The 21,562-nt window shown below is 49.4% G+C and overlaps 1 protein-coding gene across 1 annotated transcript; it reads left to right on the plus strand.

Moving 5' to 3' along the window:
* The first annotated feature begins 15,713 nt into the window (after positions 1–15,713).
* On the plus strand, positions 15,714–20,553 carry KCNB1 (potassium voltage-gated channel subfamily B member 1). The gene has a single exon (XM_049650627.1). The coding sequence runs from the start codon at positions 15,740–15,742 to the stop codon at positions 17,723–17,725; it is 1,986 nt and encodes a 661-aa protein (XP_049506584.1). The 5' UTR covers positions 15,714–15,739; the 3' UTR covers positions 17,726–20,553.
* Positions 20,554–21,562: the final 1,009 nt, after the last annotated feature.

The following is a 21,562-nucleotide window of genomic DNA, read 5'->3' on the forward strand; positions in this document are numbered from 1 at the left end:
GGACCCGTGAATACCTCTCTGACCCAGCGTGTCCACCCCAGAGTTAGGCGGCCTTGAGTTCAATCCTAATTCTGATGCGTGACTCTGGGCAAGTTATTTAGTTGCTCTAGGCCTCAGATTGCCCCTCTGAAAAATGGAAATGAAAAGAGGCCCTGCCTCCTGGGATGGTTATGAGCAAATGCCTTGGGACATGGCATGCCGTAGGCGCTCACTAAGTGGTGGCTTCCACTTTTACCAGCCTTCTCTCTCTGTGCACACCTGTCCCAGCCATACTGGGTTGACTGTCATTCCCCACTCCCAAGCCTTTGCACCCGCGGTTACCTCTACCTAAACTCGTCCTCCTCCCATCCCGCCTGCTGGAATCCATCCTTCAAAGCCCAGCCCAAATGATTCCTCCTCCATGAAGCCTCACTTCTGTGAGCCTGGGATTCTGAGAGTATCTGCCTCTTAGGGTTGACATCAGAAGAAATGAGACAAGGGGCGCCTGGGGTGGCTCAGTCGGTTGGGCATCAGACTTCTGCGTGGGTCGTGATCTCACCATTCATGAGTTCGAGCCCCGCGTCGGGCTCTGTGCTGACAGCTCAGAGCCTGGGGCCTCTTTTGGATTCTGTGTCTCCTTCTCTCTCTGCCTCTCCTCCGCTCGTGCTCTGTCTCTGTCTCTGTCTCTCTCTCAAAAATAAATAAACATTTTTTTTAAAAAAGGAAGTAAATGAGACGAGCTATGTAGAGTAGTGGACACAGTGTCTGCCATGGGGAGGAACCAATACACTTTGGCTGTTATTATTATGTCATTGTTATTAGACATTGAGCTGCTGATTGAAGCTCGTATTTCATCATAGTGCCTCGTACAGGGTGAGGACTCGATAAGCATTGCATCTTGAGCGGTCCAACTTGGGCCATGCCTTCTAAACCCATCCTTCCAACCATCCGTTGATCTACCCATCCATGTTCGTTGAGTGCCAACACCGTACCAGACCTCTGTGCCGGCCCGTGGGGATCCAGCTTTGCAAGACAGATACAGTCCCTGCCGTCACAGTGCTAATCTGGGTCGGTGGGAAAGCAGAAAATAAATGAGTGAACAAATAACTAAACACAATGACTGTAAATTGTGACAAATCACCAAGGAGGTAAAACAATGTAGGAAGAATGAGTAATGGGAAGAGTTTATTTTTTTTTAAGACTTTATTTTTAAGTAATCTGTACATCCAACATGGGGTTCGAACCTATAACCCTGAGTCGCTTGCTCCCCCAACTAAGACAGCCAAGAGCCCCCGGGGGGTATTTATTTTGAATCAGGTTGTCAGGGACAGCCCCTGTAAGGAGGGAATATGAGGGATACGAAGGAGCCAGCCTTAGAGAAATCTGGAAGGAGGGCATCACAGGCAGAGAAGATAGCAAGTGCAAAGGTCCTGAGGCAGAGATGATCTTGGCATGTTGAGGGGCAGATCGATGGCTAGTGTGGCTGGAGGAGAGTGGGAAAGAGCAAATCTAACAGGTCAATATGGGGGCCAGATCAGGCAGGGCTTTGTAAGCCCCGTAAGAGTTTGGGCCTTGTTTTGAGTGCAGGAGGAAGCCACTGGAGGGTTTTAAGAAAGAGAGTGACAAGACCTAGTTCCTCCCTTAAAGACTGCTATGACAAGGACAATGAAAGGGTTGAGTGACACATTAGAAGGGGATGTAATTCAGTCTGGGGAAAAGTTGGAAAGGCTTCTCTGAGATGACATTTCTGCCAAGTCCTGAAAGAAAGACAAAGCCAACTGTGTGTGCAAGAAGGGACGGGAAAGGGGCTCTCCAGGCCCAAGGGACAGCAAAGGAATCGTGCTGAGGGCTCTGCTGACTTCTCTTTTATAACAGGAAAATGAGAGGCTACAGAGGATCCAGAGAAGAAAGGTGTTAAAGAAAAGGTATTTAATGACACTTGTTCTAGACGGTAAGGCAGACTTTATCCAGGACATTGCGCGCCGTATAGGGACCACCGCGATGGGATCTTACCGCGGGGAGAGAGGTTAGACTCGACTCCCAGTACAGCACAGGCCAGTGGGAATTTACAGCCAAGGAGCAGGGTGACTTCAGTGGTTGGAAAATCACTAAGAGAAAACAGCACATTAAGGGGGATTCTGGGGGCGCCTGGGTGGCTCAGTCAGTTAAGCATCTGACCCTGGAGTTTGGCTCAGGTCATGTCATGGGATCAAGCCCCACATCAGGCTCCAGGGTGACAGCATGGAGTCTGCTTGGGCTTCTGTCTTATCCTCTCTCTCTGCCCCTCCCCTGTTCACACTCTTTCAAAATAAAGTTTTTTAAAAATGGGGGAAGGGGGGATTCTGGCTGAGTATCTGAACATCTGAGGGACTCTTCTTGGACACAAGAATGATTGTCCTTATTTTCCAAAGCAGGCCCTTAGTGGGGCATTAAGAAGGAGTCAGAGGAAGACTACTCCTAACTATATTAATGAGAACCATACGGTGTTCTGCACTGTGCGTGGGAGGCCTGAAGACCCTTGAAGTTCTGCCCCCGTTCCCTCTCCTGCCTCATGCATCTTCTCTTCACTTGCCCTACTCGAACCACGCTGGCCCAGCCTGTTCCCACCTCAGGGCCTTTGCATTTGCTGTTCCCTCCGCCTAGAATGCTTTTCCCGCTGATGGTCACATGCGCAGCTCCTCCTTATTCGAGTCTCCGCTCAAATGTCACCTCCACCGAGAGGCCCTACCTGACCACCTCAGGTAAAGTAAACACATCTCCTAGTCATTTCCCTTCCTACCAACCTGCTTAATTTTTTCAAAGCAGTTGGCATCACCCAGAATTATCCTGTTGATCTTTTATTGTTCACTGTGTATCCTTTCCCTTTATAAGATGGTCAGTTCCACACAAGCTAGGATTTCTGCCTGCTTTGTTCGCTGCTGTATCCGGAACCTCAGGTGGTACCTGGCACATCATTGAACGAATGGATGGATGGATGGATGGATGGACGGACCAATGAACAAGCGAGTTTAATCCTTATGAAAATCTGACCTTGTACATATTATTATCCCCTTTTTATAGATGAGGGAATGGAAGCTCAGAGAGGTGAAGTTTCTTGTGTAAACTTAATACAGCTGTGTAAGGGTCCCATGGGGAACATTGATTGTCCAGGGGCAGGACTTGAACTCAGACCTCACCAACTCCACCCTTTTCTTCAGTAGCCCTGCCAATGAATAGTAATAATAGCTTATTGTAACAGTGCCTGCATTAGAACGGTCTTACATTGAGCTCGCGTCTTTCTTCCAGTTTAAAACAAGTAAGCAGCAAACATTCCCTGGGCCCTTACTACATGCCAGGCACCACATGCATGCATCATCTCATTGAATCCTTAATGAAGTAGGAACTATGATGATCTCCATTGCACAGATGAAGAAATTGAGGCTCAGAGAGGTTAAGTAACTTTCCCAAGGTTGCACAGCTGGAAAATTGGGAAGCTGGGATTAAAATGCAGGTCCAAGTTCTTAACCGACACATTCTAGTGCCTCCCTCCTGCTGGACTTAGTTTATTCATTCATTTTTCTATTCATTTATCATGCCTTCTTTCTGTGTTTGATAGATGAATGAAGACAGGGTTCACTGTAAAAGACAGGATGAAATTCAGAAATTCAGATTACAGAGTCTTCCTGGTAATTTTGACCCTTTTAGTTAACTTTTTGTCTGATCTGATGAGACCATCATTGTCTTTAACCTCTTGTTGTCAGTCCCCAATGGGCTCATACCAGGACGGGTATCAGTTTAGCTCTTATCTTGATGCTTACCTGGGCTCACGTCTCTAATACCTGCTCCAAGCTGTTGTTTCTTTACAAGGATCTTTGTAAGCCATTTGTCTTTGCCTGCAAGGACTAGTTTGCTTAAAAATGGAGAACAGAATCTGCACTCCAACTCAACTAGATGAATTAGCCAGAATACGCTAGATTATGCTGCAGTGATGAAGAAACACACCATCTCATGACTTGACACATTGAAGTTTTGTTTCTCACTTGTGTGATTGCCACTAAGGACCCGGGAACCATGCAGCACAGCTCTCTTCCAAGTGGTGACTCAGGATCCGATAGCTGTCATCTCAACATGAGACCTCCATTCTTTTTTTTAATTTTAGAGCGTGCATGCACAAGCAGGGGAAAGGAATGGGGTGGGGGGGGGAGAGGAGCAGAAGGGGGGGCGAGATAGAGACAGAACAAGAGAGGGAATCTTAAGCAGGTTCCACACTCAGCATAGAGCCCAATGTGGGGCTCCATCCATGCCCCTGGAATCATGACCTGAGCCAAAATCAAGAGTCAGACACTCGACTAACTGAGCCATCCAGGTGCCCAAGACCTCCATTCTTGCTGAGGACAGGAAGACAACCACATTCACTCACGCTCAGCCCAGAAGCGACCTACATCATCTCTGCACACGGCCCATGGGCCACAGCCTGCCACACCTTCTGCACAGAGAAAACAGCCTTCCAACGTGCCTGGGAAGAAGACAAGAGCCAGACAGGAGTGAGTGCTAGAAGGTTCTTCCACCCCAGGCATATATACACTGCATTGCTGCAGTCAAAGATATGAGGGTTTCTTTGCCAACCCGCTGAGCCAAGGTCTCCCTCGCCTCCTTCAGGGCACTTCTGTTTCCTCTACTGCTGTCTCATGTACAGAGTGAACAGGATGCCAGAGTTGATACGTGGACTCAATGTCAGTAAAACTGAATTTCTTATTTTCTTTCTTTTTTTTTAATTTTTTAATGTTTTATCTATTTTTGAGAGAGAGAGCGTGAGCAGGGGAGGGGCAGAGAGAGAGTGACACACACACACACACACACACACACACACACACACACACACACACACAGAATCTGAAGCAGGCTCCAGGCTCTGAGCTGTCAGCACAGAGCCCGACGTGGGGCTTGAACTCGTTTACCGCAAGATCATGACCCGAGCTGAAGTCGAAAGCTCAACCGACTGAGCCACCAGGCACCCCCTTATTTTCTTTACATTGAAAAGTAGAAATGCCGGTATTTTCTCTCTTTTTTTAAATCTGCCTCTAATGTTATCATTTTTCATTAAATCTGTCCCAGTTGTTTTTATTATGAGAACACTCAGTGCGACATCTACCCTCTTGTTGGTGTGCCTTGCAGTGTTGTTGACTCTAGGTGCAATGCTGGCTGGCAGGCGTCTAGGACTTCCTCACCAGGTGCCAGCCACTTCATCCTGCACCTCCCCAGGGCATCACGTTGCACACACCTGCATTGGAGGCCATCTCCTTAGCCTTCGTGAAGCATTCTATAGGTCTCAGAGCGCTTCCTTCCTCCCCTTGAGGGAGGCAGGGTGTAGATCTCAGACCTCACTGTCAGGGGAGGGAATGACCTGTATCATTTCTGGTCAGGGGCAAGTGTGACTTCTCCAGGCTATCCCTTCCCCTGCCTTGGCAAGAATGGAGGCCACAGATTGACAGGACAGAGCCACCAGTTCCCCGAGTCACCGCTTGGAAAGGAGCTATGCTGGAGACCCAGCAGACTCTCAGTGGCTGTTCGGTGAGAAAGACCAGAGATGTGAAGACACTTGCCTCAGGATGCCCTGCCAGAATAGGTACGCATCCATTTAACCTCAGCGTGAGTCTCTAGTGAGACTAAGATACTACATGAAAGAAGCACCTGGTGGCTCAGTCAGTTATGTGTCCAACTGCGCTCAGGTCGTGATCTCACGGCTTGTGAGCACGTGAGCTCTCTCTGCTGTCAGCATGGAGCCCGCTTCTGATCCTCTGTTTCTCTCTCTCTCTCTCTCTCTCTCTCAAAACTAAACATTAAAAAAAATGCTACATGAGAAAGATCTCTTGTTAAGCCACCCCACTGTCTCCTTCTAAATGTAAATTGGACATTAACCAGAAAATCTGGCTATTTTTGAGAATGAACACTCATGGAACCATCATTCTGACATTAGCCAGAGTGGTGTCCAATCCCAGCATCCAGACTAATGTATTTAGCTTCCCTTAACACCCCCAGCTGCCCCGGCCAGGCTCTCAAACATTACCCGCCCCGCTCCCCATCCTGCCAGATTCAGGGGGCAAGGGGACAGCTTTGTGGCTCAGCAGGACCCGTGGACACTATCCTTACCTAACATTTCCTGTTCTCTTCCTTTTCTATTCAATACACTGCTCTCTGCAGCATGGATGGACTGATACCATTCATCACTGTTGAGACCGACGGTCCCTTCCTCAGTTCCGCACGCCTTCAGCCGATACAGGGAATTGGCGATCCCTCAGGCAGGAAGGACACTGCTCTGATCACGCTTCTCACTATCACCCCCTTCCTCTGCAGGGACCAGAGTCAGGTCTCCACCGCCACCACCACCACCAGAGACATTGTCCTTAGATGGGCAGGAGGTTGTTACGTCACCAGCTCCCAGAATCCCTGCTTTGACAGGGCTCACGGGAACTTAACTGACCGGTTAGGCGAAGGATGCCCAACCCAGAGAAGAGTTGGGTCACCTGGGGGAGATGGTTCAAGTGAGGACATAAAAACTATAACCTGAACCCCAGGATTCTAGGGTAAGAAAGGTCCTCGTGTGTTAAAACAAAGAAGGGCTTTAGAGACTAGTACATACGGTATGAAACGCTGCCTCAGCCGCTTCCCTCATTGTCACTTTGGATGTTGTCTTTCCAAGCCTCAGTTTCCCCAATTATAAAACGGTGGCAAGGGCACAGCACAACCTGCAGGTGGGTTTTGGGATGGAATGCTTCTTCATTCCGTAAATACGTATCAGGAATCTATGGTGTGCTCTGAGGATTCAAGATTCAGAAAAATCAGACAAAACCCCTGCCCTTAAATGGTTTACATTCTATAGAGGTGGACATTATTGTAAAATTGCAACTTGGACAGCATTATGAATAGAAGGACATGTACTCAGAAAGCCTGTAATTAGGGATTTGATCTGATCAAATCAGGGTCAGGGTTGGCTTCCTGGAGGAGGTGATGCCTGCGCTAAGCAGGATGACTAGGAGCTGACCAGACAGAGCGGAGGTAAAAGCATTCCAGACAGAAGAAACAGCATGGGCAAAGGCCCTGTGGCAAGAAGGATCATGAGAACCGTGAGGGACCAAAGGAAGACCCATGCACCTGGAGTGAAAGAGCAAAGGGGAGCGTGGTACAAGATGAGGCTGGAGAGTTCAGCAGAGTATAGACTAAGTGATTGTAACAGTGAGACCTCAAAATACAGTGGCCTAAACAAGATAGATACTATAAGGTAGACCAGGAGTTGGCAAACTTTTGCACTAAAGGGCCAGGCTAGGGCTGGGATTAGCTTCCGTCTCAGATCCAAGATAGTTGCTTCAACTCTGCCCATCACATCTGCCTCCCAGCCAGCAAGAAAGAGGAAACAAAGACAAGCTTCATTTCTGCTCGTGTTCCATTGGCCAGACTTAGTCACATGACCACACTGCACTGCAAGGGAAGCTGGGAAATGTAGTCTTCATTCTGGGTAGCTCGTGTCTAGCTAAAACTTTATTACAATGGAAGAAGGGAAGAACAGAGATTGAGGACATCTAGTGGTCTTTGCCACAGTGAGCCAGAGTGTCTTTGGGGAAACCAGGAAGATGTCTGTTTGCAGGGGTCCAGTGGGAGGTGATGGTGGCTTGGGGCAAGGTGGTGGCTCACAGGTAGAGGGAATGGAACAGACCCAAAGATGTTTGTGAGCCAGAATGGACACAACTTGGTGGGGGATTGGATATGGGGACAAGGGTGACCCCCTAGGTTCCTTTCTTGTGCAATTAGATGCAAATCTTGTCTGGAAAGTTCTTCATATACAGTAGCAAGTCATTAAGTGGTTACGATCTTCGATATTGTGTCAGTGGGTCTAGAACTGCAAGCCCAACCCCTACAGTGACCTGACAGATAAGAAAAGGAGTCAAGGGGCCTCTAGGGAAACTGGGGAGCCCATGCCCTGTCTAAAGGGGCAGCTGCTCCTTAGCTCCTGGCAGTGGTTGCTGTCGGGAATGCAGGGTGAGTGTAGGTATCATCTGATTTTCCAAGGGAATGTGAAAATCTAGATTTTTATGTGAAATCTTGCCATTTTGAAACTTAGGCAAATAAGTAAAAATAAATTTCTTAGCCCCAAGACCTCTGGTTTATAATGCTTAGGATGCCCCCAGCCATGCCACTGTACCTTGCCTTTTCCACCTTTGTGACTCGGTTGCCCTCTGATGGCGAAGGCCGCTGTTGCTTGGCTCACCCCAAGGCCTCTGCCTTCCTCTTTTGTGGTCCAAGCACACGATCCCTGGATTCCCGTCCCTTTGTGCCCAGGAGCGCCACCGGCAGGCTTCTGATTCCAACTTCTTACCTATCCCCCACTGCCGGCCCCCACCAGCCGGGGAGGGGGGACAGACCATCAGCCTGCTCCCAATCCCTTTAATCGGATCTGCACCAGTGACCCTTCTAATTAAAACTCCCCGGCTGTAATCCCCCTTTAAAGCTGCGGAAGCAGAAGGGCCATAAAAGGAGCGAAAGGTTTGATGGTCCGGAAGCTGCCTCCTCCTGTGTCCTTGAAAACATCTTCAGGACACCCACGGACCAGATCTACCTCTCACGTGTTGTGTGGCCCTGGAAAAGTCACTTCATTTTCTGGGCCTCCGTTTCATTCATCTGCTTGTTCATTCATTCGTCAACTATTTAGGGAGCACATACGCTGTGCCAGGCACTGTTTCAGGAACCAAGGCCACAGCAGTGGAAGACAGACTCAGCCTGGGTCCTCAGGAGCTGACAGTCTTTGCAGGGCACAGAGGAGAAAATTCCAGCTCAGCAACATCAGTGCTATGTGGGGCTTTGGAGGATGGACACACCCAACCTAGACCTGGGGGTCAGAGCAGGCTCACTAGAGCAATGGCCCCTGAGTTGGGGCCTCATGGGGCAGTAGGAATCAGCCAGGAGAAGTGGGGGAGGAAGAGCACTGAAGGCAGAGGGAACAGCATGGTGAGAATATCAACGTATGAGCAACCATGGTGGTACAGCAGGATTCGGTATGGAATATGCAGTGGGAAATTCAGAAAAATCTGGAGACAGAGAAGAGAGGTAGTCAATATAAAAATCCAAATCTCTTTATCATTCTTCATCAGTTCCTCCTGCCTCTCCAACCTCATCTCCTCCAACTCTCCCTCCTACTCACTCAGTCCCACCTACACTGAGCTTCTTTCTATGGCTTGATCAGGCCAAACTCATTCCCACCACAGGGCCTTTGCACATGCTATGCCTTCTGCCTGGCATGCTCAGATCTTTGAACGACGCACTGATCATCCTCAAGTCTAAGCAACCAGGATACCTCCCAAAATAGGTCTGCCCTGACTACCCAACCTCACGTGGACAGCCCTCCTTGCCTCTCCACTGATTCCCCCTGGTTTGTTTTTCTCAGTAACGTGTAGTACGTAACACTATCTGACATCATCTTGTTCTTTCTGGGCCTGCGGGTTATTTTGTCCACTTCTCCCTAGCGGCTCCTTGAGGCCACAGAAAATGGTCTTTCTTATCCATGCTGCATCCCCAGCAACTAGCATAGCATTTGGTAAGTGCTCAGTAAACACATGCCAACTATATGCAGAGAATTAGAACATTATCCGAGAGCTTGGAGAGCCATTGCAGGGTTTACAGCAGGGCTATGGCTTGCTTGGAGTTTTGCTTCTCTCCTATGATCTATCAGTATGACTGTGAACATCAAAAGCAATCAATGGGATAGGGTGGCTCAGTGGAGCATCCGACTTTTTTTTTTTTTTGAGAGAGAGAAGGTACAAGTTAGCAAGGGGCAAAGAGAGAGGGAGAGAGAGAGAAGCGGGGCTCACCCGATATGGGACTTGAGCCCACCTGATGTGGGGCTCAAGCTCACCCAAAATGGGGCTCAGACTCACAAACTGTGAGATCATGACCTGAGCCAAAGTTAGATGCTTAACCGACTGAGCCACCCAGGTGCCCTGAGCATCCAACTCTTGATCTTAGCTCAGGTCTTGATCTCAGGGTTATGAGTTCGAGCCCCACATTGGGCTCCACACTGGATGTGAAGCCTACTTAAAAAAAACAAAAACAAAAACAGGGGTGCCTGGGTGGCTCAGTTGGTTAAGCGTCCAACTTCGGCTCAGGTCATGATCTCACGGTTTGTGAGTTCGAGCCCCGCATCGGGCTGTGTGCTGTCAGCTCAGAACCTGGAACCTGCTTCGGATTCTGTGTCTCCCTCTCTCTCTCTGCCCCTCCCCCACTTGTGCTCTGTCTCTGAAAAATAAATAAATGTAAAAAAATTTTTTAAATAAAAAAGGCAATGGGATACTCCTTATGGAAAGCAAAAATTTTATAACTTTACCAAGGCATATTTTACATATCATACGATTCCCCCACTTCTGGTGTGCAACTCAGTGATTTTTTTTTTTTAGTGAATTTGCCAAGTTGTGCAGCCATCACCCTTACCTCAGTGTTACGACACTTTTATCACCCGGTGAGATCCCTCATGCCCATTGACTACGGTTAATCCACAGTCCCACCCTGGCAGCCACTAATTTGCTTTGTATCCCTATAGATTTGCCTTCTCTGGACACTTTATTTAAATTGTTTTTAATGTTTATTTCTGAGAGAGAGAGCATGAGCAGGGGAGGGGCAGAGAGAGGGAGACACAGAGTCCGAAGCAGGCTCCAGGCTCCGAGCTGTCAGCCCAGAGCCCGACGCGGGGCTCAAACTCATGGACCGTGAGACCATGACCTGAGCCGAAGTCGGACGCTTAACCGACTGAGCCACCCAGGTGCCCCTGGATAATTTATTTAAATGGAACCAATCAGTATGTGGCCTTTTGTGCCTAGCTTCTTTCACTTAGCATCATGTTGTCAAGGTTCATCTGCCTTGTAGCAGGCGTCAGCACCTCGTCCCTTTTTCTGGATAAATACTATTCCACTGTGTGGATAGACCACGGCTTATCCAGTCATCAGGTGATGGACATTGGGTTCACTCCACTTTTTAATTTACGGATAATGTTGCTACGAACATGCTTGTGCATGAAGAAGTTTCCGCATAAGAGCGCGCTTACCACAATGAGCATCGAGTAATGTATTAACGTATCGAATCGTTGAATCGCTGTATCTACACTGAAACTAAGAGAACTGTTGTATGTTAGCTATACTGGAGTTAAAATTAGAAGAATTGTTTATGACGTTTGTTTTTTTAAAAAGGGTGGGGCAGCTTCCAAGCCCTGAACAGCTCTCAGCTTGCAGAGCCTCTGGTCACTGTATGGATTTGACCCCAGTGGGCTGTGTGACCATGAAAGGGTCCCTTCCCTCTCTGCTTGAGTCTCCCCATCTTTCCAGACAGGAGCCTGTGCCCTTTTATGCACAGATATTCTGTGCCTTGTTCACATTCCTGGAAGAGCAGGGGAATGTGTGCAGGAAATGATAAACAGTTTGTATTTATAGCTGCTGAGCCAAAGGTGGGCATCCCCGTGATCAGCCACCAGAGCCGACAATCAGGAGGAGGGCTTGGCTCCAGCACCCCCTGGGTCCCACCCTGAGGACTCCCGCTGCTGCTCTCTTCCCCCGAGAGAGCCCAAGCCTCCTCCCCCATTTTGGTGCAGACAGGTGGGTTCCAGGATCCAGAATCTCCTCACAGGGAGGGAATTTGAGGACTGCCTCCAAGTCCCTTGTCCCGGCTTTTGCCTTTGCTCCCCGGGTTCCTGGAGTCCTGCCCAAACCTGATTGGGCTCAGATCCCAGGCAAACAGGGCTGGAGATGCAGAGGCCCAGACAGAGTTTTGAGCAAAACCTGGGAGGGCTCTGGATGTTGGCCGGTCCCCCCATCCCTGGGGTCCATCCGGAGACTGGGTCAAAACTGGGTTTGAGAACAGAGCCCAAGCTTGTAGGATGTCTGCTGCCTTAGCCAGGCACTGGGGTCCACAGACCTAAGCAACCAGTCCAGGGGCTGGGGGTGGGGGCGATGATAAACTACCCAGGTAATAACTTAGTAACATAATGTGTATTAAGTGGCTGTTATGTGGTACGTGCTCAATTGCTTTCATCTGCATTCTAGACAGAAGGAAATGGAGGTTCAGAGAGGGGCAATGATTTGTCCAAAGCCACACAGCTCGGGATGATAGTGGCAGGACTCAAAACCAGCTCATAAATAAGTGTAAGGCTGGGGATAATAGCAATAAAAGCTGAGAATTCATTGAATTCTCATTGCAGCCTTGCCCTGGACACCTCCTCCCCCACCCCTCAGTCTTACAGATAAGGAAACTGAGGCACAGAAGGTTCAACACCCATTTGGAAGTTCCCCAGCCACTTCCTGGCTGGGGAAGTGTGGCCCTGACTCTAAAGGCTTCAGTGGGTTCAGGAAAGAAAACTATCTCGTGGGCAGGGCCAGGAGAGGGTGCAGAGAAAGACCCTGCATGCTGCCTTCGGGGAAGGAGGCTTGAGGTGCTCTGACCTTCCCAACACAGCCCTGAGCAGCAGGCAGCCCTCCCCCAGGACCCAGGGAGGCCTCCGCCCCCTTTTCTTCTTTTCTAGGCATCCTGAGGCTGAGAGGAGGGACGGGGAGGGCCCATTCTCAGGTACAAAGGTGGTGCCCGCTTTAAAATAACAAGCCCTAAGGACTGTACATAATATGCCGGGTGCATAATTCATGCGTCTGTCAGCAGAACAGCAATTATGTGGGCCTTCCCTGGAGTTGTCTAGGGGTTAGAAACTGGCTCGGGCTTCCCTTGCCAGCCTCTGGGGGAAATGGGACCTCCCAGCTGTTAAAGGAACAGGCTCCCCGGGAATCGGGAGTCAGCTCCTTTCCTGCAGGCTCCCTCCTGGCTGGGGGGTCAGTGCCCAGAACCGCAGCCTGCCAGGCTCGGCCCAAGACCCTGGCTGGCCGCCCCCACAAAGTCAGGCCCACCTGTGCTGGTACTCTACGTGCATAATCTCCTTGACCCCCACTCTACAATTTATAAGGGGCTGGTTACCAGTATTCCCCAGGGTTTCTCAACCTTGGTACTATCAACATTTCGAGCCAGGTGATTCTTCATTGTGAGGCTGTCCCGTGCAAAGTAGGATGTTCGGTAGCGTCCCTGGCCTCCGCTCACAGGCTGCCAGTATCGCATCTTCCTCCCCCAAGTTGGGACAACCAAAAATTTCTGTGGAATTTGCCAAATATCCCCTGGGGGGGAGGGTCAAAATCATCCCCAGTCATGAATGACTAGAATATCCCTATTTTACGCACTTGAAAAGTGAGGCAGGCAAAGTTTCAATGCCAAGGCCACCCAGCTGGGCTCTACCTCTAGGACCCACACTCCTAACTCAGTGCAGGAGTTGCCAAAGTATGCTGCCCAAATGCTTTATTCCAATAAGCACATATTTATGTTAATGAATATTTAACATACCTTTCCCTGGCACCCAAACTCAGCATCTTTGCAAATGTCATTTCTCAGGACGAGACTAAAATAGAACAGAGAAGGTGAGCCTTGTTTGTGGTTGTTGTTGTTGTTTTACTACTGAGTAAAGAGTACAGGCAGCAAAAGGACACATACAGTAGGATGTCAGTCCTGAGCAAGACACAGTACCAATTTGTGAGGGCCATCTACCTCTGCATTAAACACTACAGATGGGGCACCTGCATGGCTTGGTCGCTGAAGCATCCGACTCTTGGTTTCGGCTCAGGTTGTGATCTCACGGTTCGTGGGTTTGAGCCCCACATCGGTTCTGCAGTGTCACTGTGGAGCCTGCTTGGAATTCTCTTTCTACCTCTCCCTCTGCTCCTCCCCTGCTCGAGTTCTCTCTCTCTCTCTCTCTCTCAAAAATAAACTTAAAAAAAAAAAAAACTCTACAGAAAAGACAAGGGAGGAGAAAAATTTCTGGTTACCCACAGGGTGGGGAAGGACCTGTGAGAAGTGTCAACATTTCTGTTGTGTACCCTGTTTCTTCGCCTGGGTGGTGGGTTCGTGGGTGTTCTTTTGATTATGGTTCAGAAATATATATAAACTTGACCTACTTTTGTGTATCGGATATTTCTTTTTATAAAGTGATTACAGAATTTTACTTTTCCGGTGAGTGCAAATCAAGGTATTAACACTCAAAAGTTTTGTTTAAAAGACACAGGGTACTTGGGGGGGACACCTAGCGTGGCTCGGTCGGTTAAGTGTCCGACTTCGGCTCAGGTCATGATCTCACAGTTCATGAGTTCGTGCCCCGCATGGGGTTGTCTGCTGTCAGCATAGAGCCTGCTTTGGATCCTCTGTCTCCTCTTTCTGCCCGTCCCATGCTCATACTCTCTCTCTCTCTCTCTCTCTCTCTCTCTCTCTCTCAAAGATTTAAAAAAAACAGTAAAAATAAATAAAATAAAAAATAAAAGACACAGAATACGTTGAACATGAGTACAGCAAAAAAAAAAAAAAAAAAAAAAAAAAAAAAAAACCAGGAAGCTGATAGAGCACCTGGGGTTGGAGAAACGCATAACACATCCTTTCGGCATCTGGGCTGGTGGAGAAAGGGCTTTCTTGCTGCTCATGGTGCCCCCAGTGCCTAGCAAAGTGCTTCACATGTTGTACATGATCAATAAATAGTAGCCAGATGGTCAACTGAATTCTGGTCCTGTTCCTTCCGCTTGTCACTCTGTGAACTTGGACGAGCCCCTGCCCTGGGCTAGGTGCTGGGAGTGCGAGGGGCGCAGAGACAAAGCTCTGAACCCATCCCTCGTCCCCCCGGAAGCTCACGGATTCTGGGCAGTGATGAACACACGCGCCTCTGTAATGGGATGCGTTGTAAAAGCACGCAAGGGAAGGCGAAGTGGTGAGGGACCCCGAAGGACGGAGCGGTCAGTCCCACCAGGAATGACCTCTACAGAGAGGGGTCACGTGGGCTGGGTTTTTAAAGATGGATCGGAGTTCACTGAACGGAGAAGAAGGGACACAGACATGTGGGATCGGCCAAAAATGGCGTGTGGCCAGAGAAGTGTGACATTTGGGAACCCGTGGCAGGAGAGACCCCAAGAGAGGGGTCGAAGTAAAAACGTAGGCTTGACCACCCTGTGTTGTGCGTGAGGACTGATTGCAAAGGACGGAAAACTCTCACATGCATTTGCTCACAGGACATAACAGGACATTTGGGGACAGGGCAGGAAACAAAGGCCAGCTGAGCCACGCGGAGCCTGGGTGGTCTCAGCTGACGGCATGTTGTGGGGTGAGGGCTGAGAGGTCGCCCCCACGAAGATAGCGGGTGTTTATCAGACACTCACCATGTGCCGCTGGAAAATGTCCTAAGCACTTTGCACACGTTAACGCATTGACTTTTCATAGCAGCTCTCTGAAATAGACACTGTATTTGCCCTCCCATTTTGCAGATGAAGAAACTGAGGCTTAGGATAAACACCTGGCTCCAGGTAAGGAAGTGGCCGAGCTGGGATTTAAACCCAAAACAACCTGACACCAGAGTCCAAGCTCTTAAATTGCTGCTCCTCACGCTTTCAAACCTGCTGTGTCCTCACTGCTGACCCCTCGGGCTAGAACAGTTAGCTTGAAATCATTGCAGTCTCCGGGCTTTGGTTTTGAATGGATTCAAAAAAACAAAAATGGACTTGAATAAATGATCTTTTTAGCTCCAACAACCAGTCATTAAGTGACAAGTGAGATGTGACAGTGCCCTTGAACTGTTGAGGGGCACCCCGCAGAGTCAGGGTGTTAGGATGATCATCCTACTGGAGGTCGGTAACTAAATCCCGCTCTCTTCTCCTTGCAGATCCTTGCCATCATTTCCATCATGTTCATTGTCCTCTCCACCATTGCCCTGTCGCTCAACACGCTGCCCGAGCTGCAGAGCCTTGACGAGTTCGGCCAGACCACAGACAACCCCCAGCTGGCTCACGTGGAGGCCGTGTGCATCGCGTGGTTCACCATGGAGTACCTGCTGCGGTTCCTCTCCTCACCCAAGAAGTGGAAGTTCTTCAAGGGCCCACTCAACGCCATCGACTTGTTGGCCATCTTGCCCTACTATGTCACCATCTTCCTCACCGAATCCAACAAGAGTGTGCTACAGTTCCAGAATGTCCGCCGCGTGGTCCAGATCTTCCGCATCATGCGTATCCTCCGCATCCTCAAGCTCGCACGGCACTCCACCGGCCTCCAGTCCTTGGGCTTCACCCTGCGAAGGAGCTACAATGAGCTGGGCTTGCTCATCCTTTTCCTCGCCATGGGCATCATGATCTTCTCCAGCCTCGTCTTCTTTGCTGAGAAGGACGAGGATGACACCAAGTTCAAAAGCATCCCAGCCTCTTTCTGGTGGGCCACCATCACCATGACGACGGTTGGGTATGGAGACATCTACCCCAAGACTCTCCTGGGGAAGATTGTCGGAGGACTCTGCTGCATTGCAGGTGTCCTGGTGATTGCTCTTCCCATCCCGATCATTGTCAATAACTTCTCTGAGTTCTACAAGGAGCAGAAGAGGCAGGAGAAAGCAATCAAGCGGAGAGAGGCTCTGGAGAGAGCCAAGAGGAATGGCAGCATTGTCTCCATGAACATGAAAGATGCTTTCGCCCGGAGCATCGAGATGATGGACATTGTGGTAGAGAAAAATGGAGAAAATATGAGTAAGAAGGACAAAGTACAAGATAATCACTTGTCTCCCAACAAATGGAAATGGACAAAGAGGACACTATCTGAAACTAGCTCAAGTAAGTCCTTTGAAACCAAGGAGCAGGGATCCCCTGAGAAGGCCAGATCATCTTCCAGTCCTCAGCACCTGAACGTCCAGCAGTTGGAAGACATGTACAATAAGATGGCCAAGACCCAATCTCAACCCATCCTCAATACCAAGGAGTCAACAACACAGAGCAAACCAAAGGAAGAACTTGAAATGGAGAGTATCCCCAGCCCTGTAGCCCCTCTGCCCACTCGTACAGAAGGGGTCATCGACATGCGAAGCATGTCGAGCATCGATAGCTTCATTAGCTGTGCCACAGACTTCCCCGAAGCCACCAGATTCTCCCACAGCCCTTTGGCCTCACTCCCCAGCAAGACTGGGGGTAGCATGGCCCCAGAGGTGGGCTGGCGGGGAGCTCTGGGTGCCAGTGGTGGGAGATTTGTGGAGGCCAACCCCACCCCTGATGCCAGCCAATGCTCTTCTTTCTTCATTGAGAGCCCCAAGAGTTCTATGAAGACGAATAACCCCCTGAAGCTACGAGCACTTAAAGTCAACTTCATGGAGGGTGACCCCAGTCCACTAGTCCCCGTTCTGGGGATGTACCATGACCCTCTTAGGAACCGGGGGGGTGCAGCTGCTGTCGCTGGGCTAGAGTGTGCCACACTCTTGGACAGGCCTGTACTGAGCCCAGAGTCCTCCATCTATACCACAGCAAGTGCTAGGACACCCCCCCGGTCGCCTGAGAAACACACAGCAATAGCATTCAACTTCGAAGCAGGTATCCACCAGTACATTGATGCGGACACAGACGATGAGGGGCAGGTTCTCTACAGTGTAGATTCCAGCCCTCCCAAGAGCGTGCATGTGAGCACCAGTCCCAAGTTCAGCGTCGGGACAAGATCAGAGAAGAACCACTTTGAAAGCTCCCCCTTACCCACGTCCCCTAAGTTCTTAAGGCAGAACTGTATTTACTCTACAGAAGCATTGACTGGAAAAGGCCCCAGTGGTCAGGAAAAGTGCAAACTCGAGAACCACATCTCCCCCGACGTCCGCGTGTTGCCAGGGGGAGGAGCCCACGGGAGCACACGGGATCAGAGCCTCTGAGCTACCCTACCTGCAGCAGAGACCTGTGGCAAGACCTAAGAGGCGTGCTGTTCAGCTTACCTGCCGCAGAGCTTTTCCACACGAACTCAGACAGACAGGCTCTGCAGAGCCCCCAGGCAGAAGAGAGACTCCAGAGGAGGCTCCCTAGGGCCTGGAGAGCCGTGACAGGTACAGCAGGATGAAGTGGGCCAAGCCACAGGCTATGGCGTCTCCTTGTGACAACTCTGCTGCCCTCTTTGGGAGATGACGTGGGCAGAACTCATAGCCACCACTACCACATGCTAGACCTCACCAAGCCCACCTAGTCCCCACTTTTCTGTCACGGCTCTCCATCGCAGCCTCAGGGGGCAACATCTCCATCCCTTGGGCTTCGGCTGGAGACGGACGCTGGACAACAAGTGGCCGGGTTGACCGATTTCGTTTTGGGCATTGCCCAGCCACCTCTAGGAACTCCTGTCCATCGCCTCCTGGATGGATCCCACTGTCAGAAGGCTGCAGAGGATGCTTGTGTCGTGGGGAAATTTCTGCGCCATAAAGCACGGTCCCAGCGCAAAACCCTTCCTCAAATGTCGTCATCGACTTCAGTGTTCCGTAGTACCTGAGATTTAATTTTGAGATATCATCAGGGTGAGTTGCACCACTTGTTCCTGATTCTGATTGCCCCCTGGCAACGTGGGAAGGGTTCAGACGGCAGGCACTCAGCCAACAGTGTGAACTGTGAACATTGCTTTAGGGTTGTATAAGGAAAACCCTCTCTGTACATCACTAGCATAGCCTCAAAAGATATGGAAGTGTCAAATATGCAAAAGAAATAGCTTATTCAAAGAGACTGTATGTTACCGAAGAACAGAATAAAATCTGATTTTTTTTTTTACCTGCAAAAATGGAAAAAAAAAAAAATCCCCAATTGAAATGCCCAGTTCAGACTTTTGAATACTTCCTGTGGCAGCAGGGAAAGCATCTACTATGATAGAAATTCTTTTTTGTTTCCTGTGGTATTCAAGTTAAAAAAAAAAAAAGTTAAAATAAAAAGCACTTTATGTTTTTCAAAAATAGGTTCTACCAGGGACAGTGTCAACATCTTGCACTTTAAAACAAGCACTATTTCCCGTGGGCCACTTTTTGGGACTACAGTTGGGCTGTTAACTACATGCCTGTGTCGGGCCACGGTAGGTGATGTTGTGCGGGTATTGCTGTCTGCCACGTTGAAGTCTGTGGGCTCCTTCCCTGTCCCTCTGAAGCTTCCTGTTGGCCCCCTTACGAGGAAGGGTACTTGAGCCCTGGAGCGGGGCCTCTCACAGAGTCCCGTGTGCAGGAGACACGCGCGTCTCGGAAGAATACAGTAGGTGGTGGGCACTGGGTGTTTACTCTGTTCTCTTTCTCGTCAACCAGCTGTTGGTATGTTTTCAGTGTCACTGTCTGTACTAAAACTCAGCCCTCCTTTCTGCAGCCATCAATGCAGCTAGTACGGACAAAAGCAATAAGTATTTGTGTGCGTTGTGAGTGGTTCCGGTGTATTTCTTGGTGTGGGTCTTCCTGTCCTAGTTCGACGACCTGGCGTTGGCCTGCCTGATTTGGGTCCAGGAAGGACGGTGGTGTTGGCCGTTCCTCAGTTCAGACACATTGGGTTGAGCCACCGGTTAGCATGATGCCCTGCTGTTGGCCCATCTGTCAGTCAAGAAGACGTATCTGCCTGTCTTTGGTACAGCGGACCGATGTCGTTCCCTGAATACAACGCGGATGGACGATGTCCCAAGTACAGGAGCGTAGATCTGCCGCCCACAACACGGTGACAGGCACACGTCTTCCTGATGGAACAAACACGGCGTGGGTCTCCTGTTCCTCCTACAATATGTCATTGGTCTGCCTGTGAGTGTGATGGCATGAGCCACCTGTCAGTACACAAATAATCAGAGTCATTCTGCCTGCCCTCTGCACAATGGCATGCGGTTGGACCACCTGTCACAGGTGTCCACAGGAGTCATCCCACCGCCCTTAAAAACACCTGTGCTCTGCTGAATATGTACCTGGTTCATACTGCTTCTCAGTGTCTCCGGGGACTGTGGATCCTTCCAAGAGGGTGCAGTCCTGTTCTTTGCTGTGTTAACAGAGGCTACGATGCCGATGCCGAAGTATCTTGCCACTCTGAGGTATCTTCAGAGCATCCTCGCAGCCACCGCAAAGGGACTTAAGGGGCAGGGAAAGTGTGAGGTCATCCTGTGCTGGTAGCACCAGAGAGAGAGGAAGCAGCCACGCCCCCAAGCGCTTTGCCGGGCACACAGCGCGCGGGCTGGGGGCCTACTGAGGAGCGGCCGACGGACAGTCCTCCCCGGCCCATCTCATCTCACCTGCCTCTTCTTTGTTTTCGTGACCATTTACGTCGGCCATCAGCACAAACGTGAAAATTCAGGGAAAACAAATGCTTTTTGATAAAAGTAAATAGTTGTGATTTCCGATTCCGATATTTTTAGAGCTGATGCTATCTGTAAAAATTAGTAACAATAGTAATATAGTCTATTTTACATATCAGGAAAGTGAACATGTTTAAATATAGCCATATACAGCGAGAAGGAACTTACCACCCCTTCTTCAAATCAAGGCATTTCATTTGTTGGTTGAAGCCGATGAGAAGTGTACAGATTGGATATGATTTTTTTTTCTTTCTTTTTCTTTTTTTTTTTTAACTAATAACCAATTGGTGCAACTCTCCTTGTAACCAAAGGCCCTTTCTGCCTTGTGTGGTCACACAGGACCTGGCCCTTCCTTCCCTGTGTAGTTTGTCTGACCTTAAAGTAGCATTTTATGGAGTCACTTTTGAAGGACGAATTCAGAAGTATCATTAAGAACCTACCTTTTCAGGCTTACTAGCCAGAGTCCTATAGAGTTCTTATAGAAACAGAATAATTGAAACTCAGCATATACTATGCTTAGAAAGTATTGCATTATGTTTTGGTTTTTTTTTTTTTTCCTTTTACTTGTGTATGTATTGTGGGAATATAGCTTTTCCCCTGTGCCCAATTCAAAATAGAGTATTGTAAGTTTTCCCAGGCCCCATCTGCCAAAAAGGAGCATACCCCGATTTTTAATACGTGTACACCCTACCTGTACCTGTGTATATGCACTGGGAAATCTACCTAAGAGTCTCCACTGAGAAGCTGACCTTGACAGACAGGTCCTCACGGAAGAGAGGAAGGCATGGTCTGGAGGCAAATACCACTTTACCTTGGTGATCCATATCGCACCCATTCCTGAACCAACAAAAACGGGGGGGGGGGGGGGGGAAAAAAACAAGTCAACCCAAAGAAACCAAGCTAGGGGCTCGCGCGGGTGGATGCCTGGTCCCTTTGGCGAACTCAGTGAAATTCGCCGAGAACCCAGCCGAACTTGGCTTCCAACTTCCGCCATTATCAGTAAGGGCTAGGGACCAGGCGGCTGTGTGTCCCGATCACACAGGGGAGTCTGCGACCTGCAGAGAGAGGAGGGCCAGCTCTGGAGGAGTCGGTTTTTTCACCTTTTTTTTTTTTTTTTTCTTTGGGTAAAAAAAAAAAAAGAAAAAAACAGGGCTTTGGTGCAGATTTCTCAGTGCCTTCTTTAGGAATTTTATCTTAAGCACACTTAACGGGGAAAGAAAGAAGAGGAGAGGACATTTGTTCCCGTGAAGGCCCTTTCTCTAAAAGCACTGGAGATCAAGAAGAAAGAAGAAGACGGAGAACGGCAAAATCCTGAGGAGACCACTTCCTTTCAACTCACCCGGCTTGACCCCCACCCCACCCCCCCACCCCCGCCCCCAAAGTGCTGGCGACCACAAACTTGGCCAAACTGATTCCCAGCTCTCCT

Source organism: Panthera uncia (assembly GCF_023721935.1).
Source record: "Panthera uncia isolate 11264 chromosome A3 unlocalized genomic scaffold, Puncia_PCG_1.0 HiC_scaffold_11, whole genome shotgun sequence".
In the NCBI taxonomy this organism is placed as follows: domain Eukaryota; kingdom Metazoa; phylum Chordata; class Mammalia; order Carnivora; family Felidae; genus Panthera; species Panthera uncia.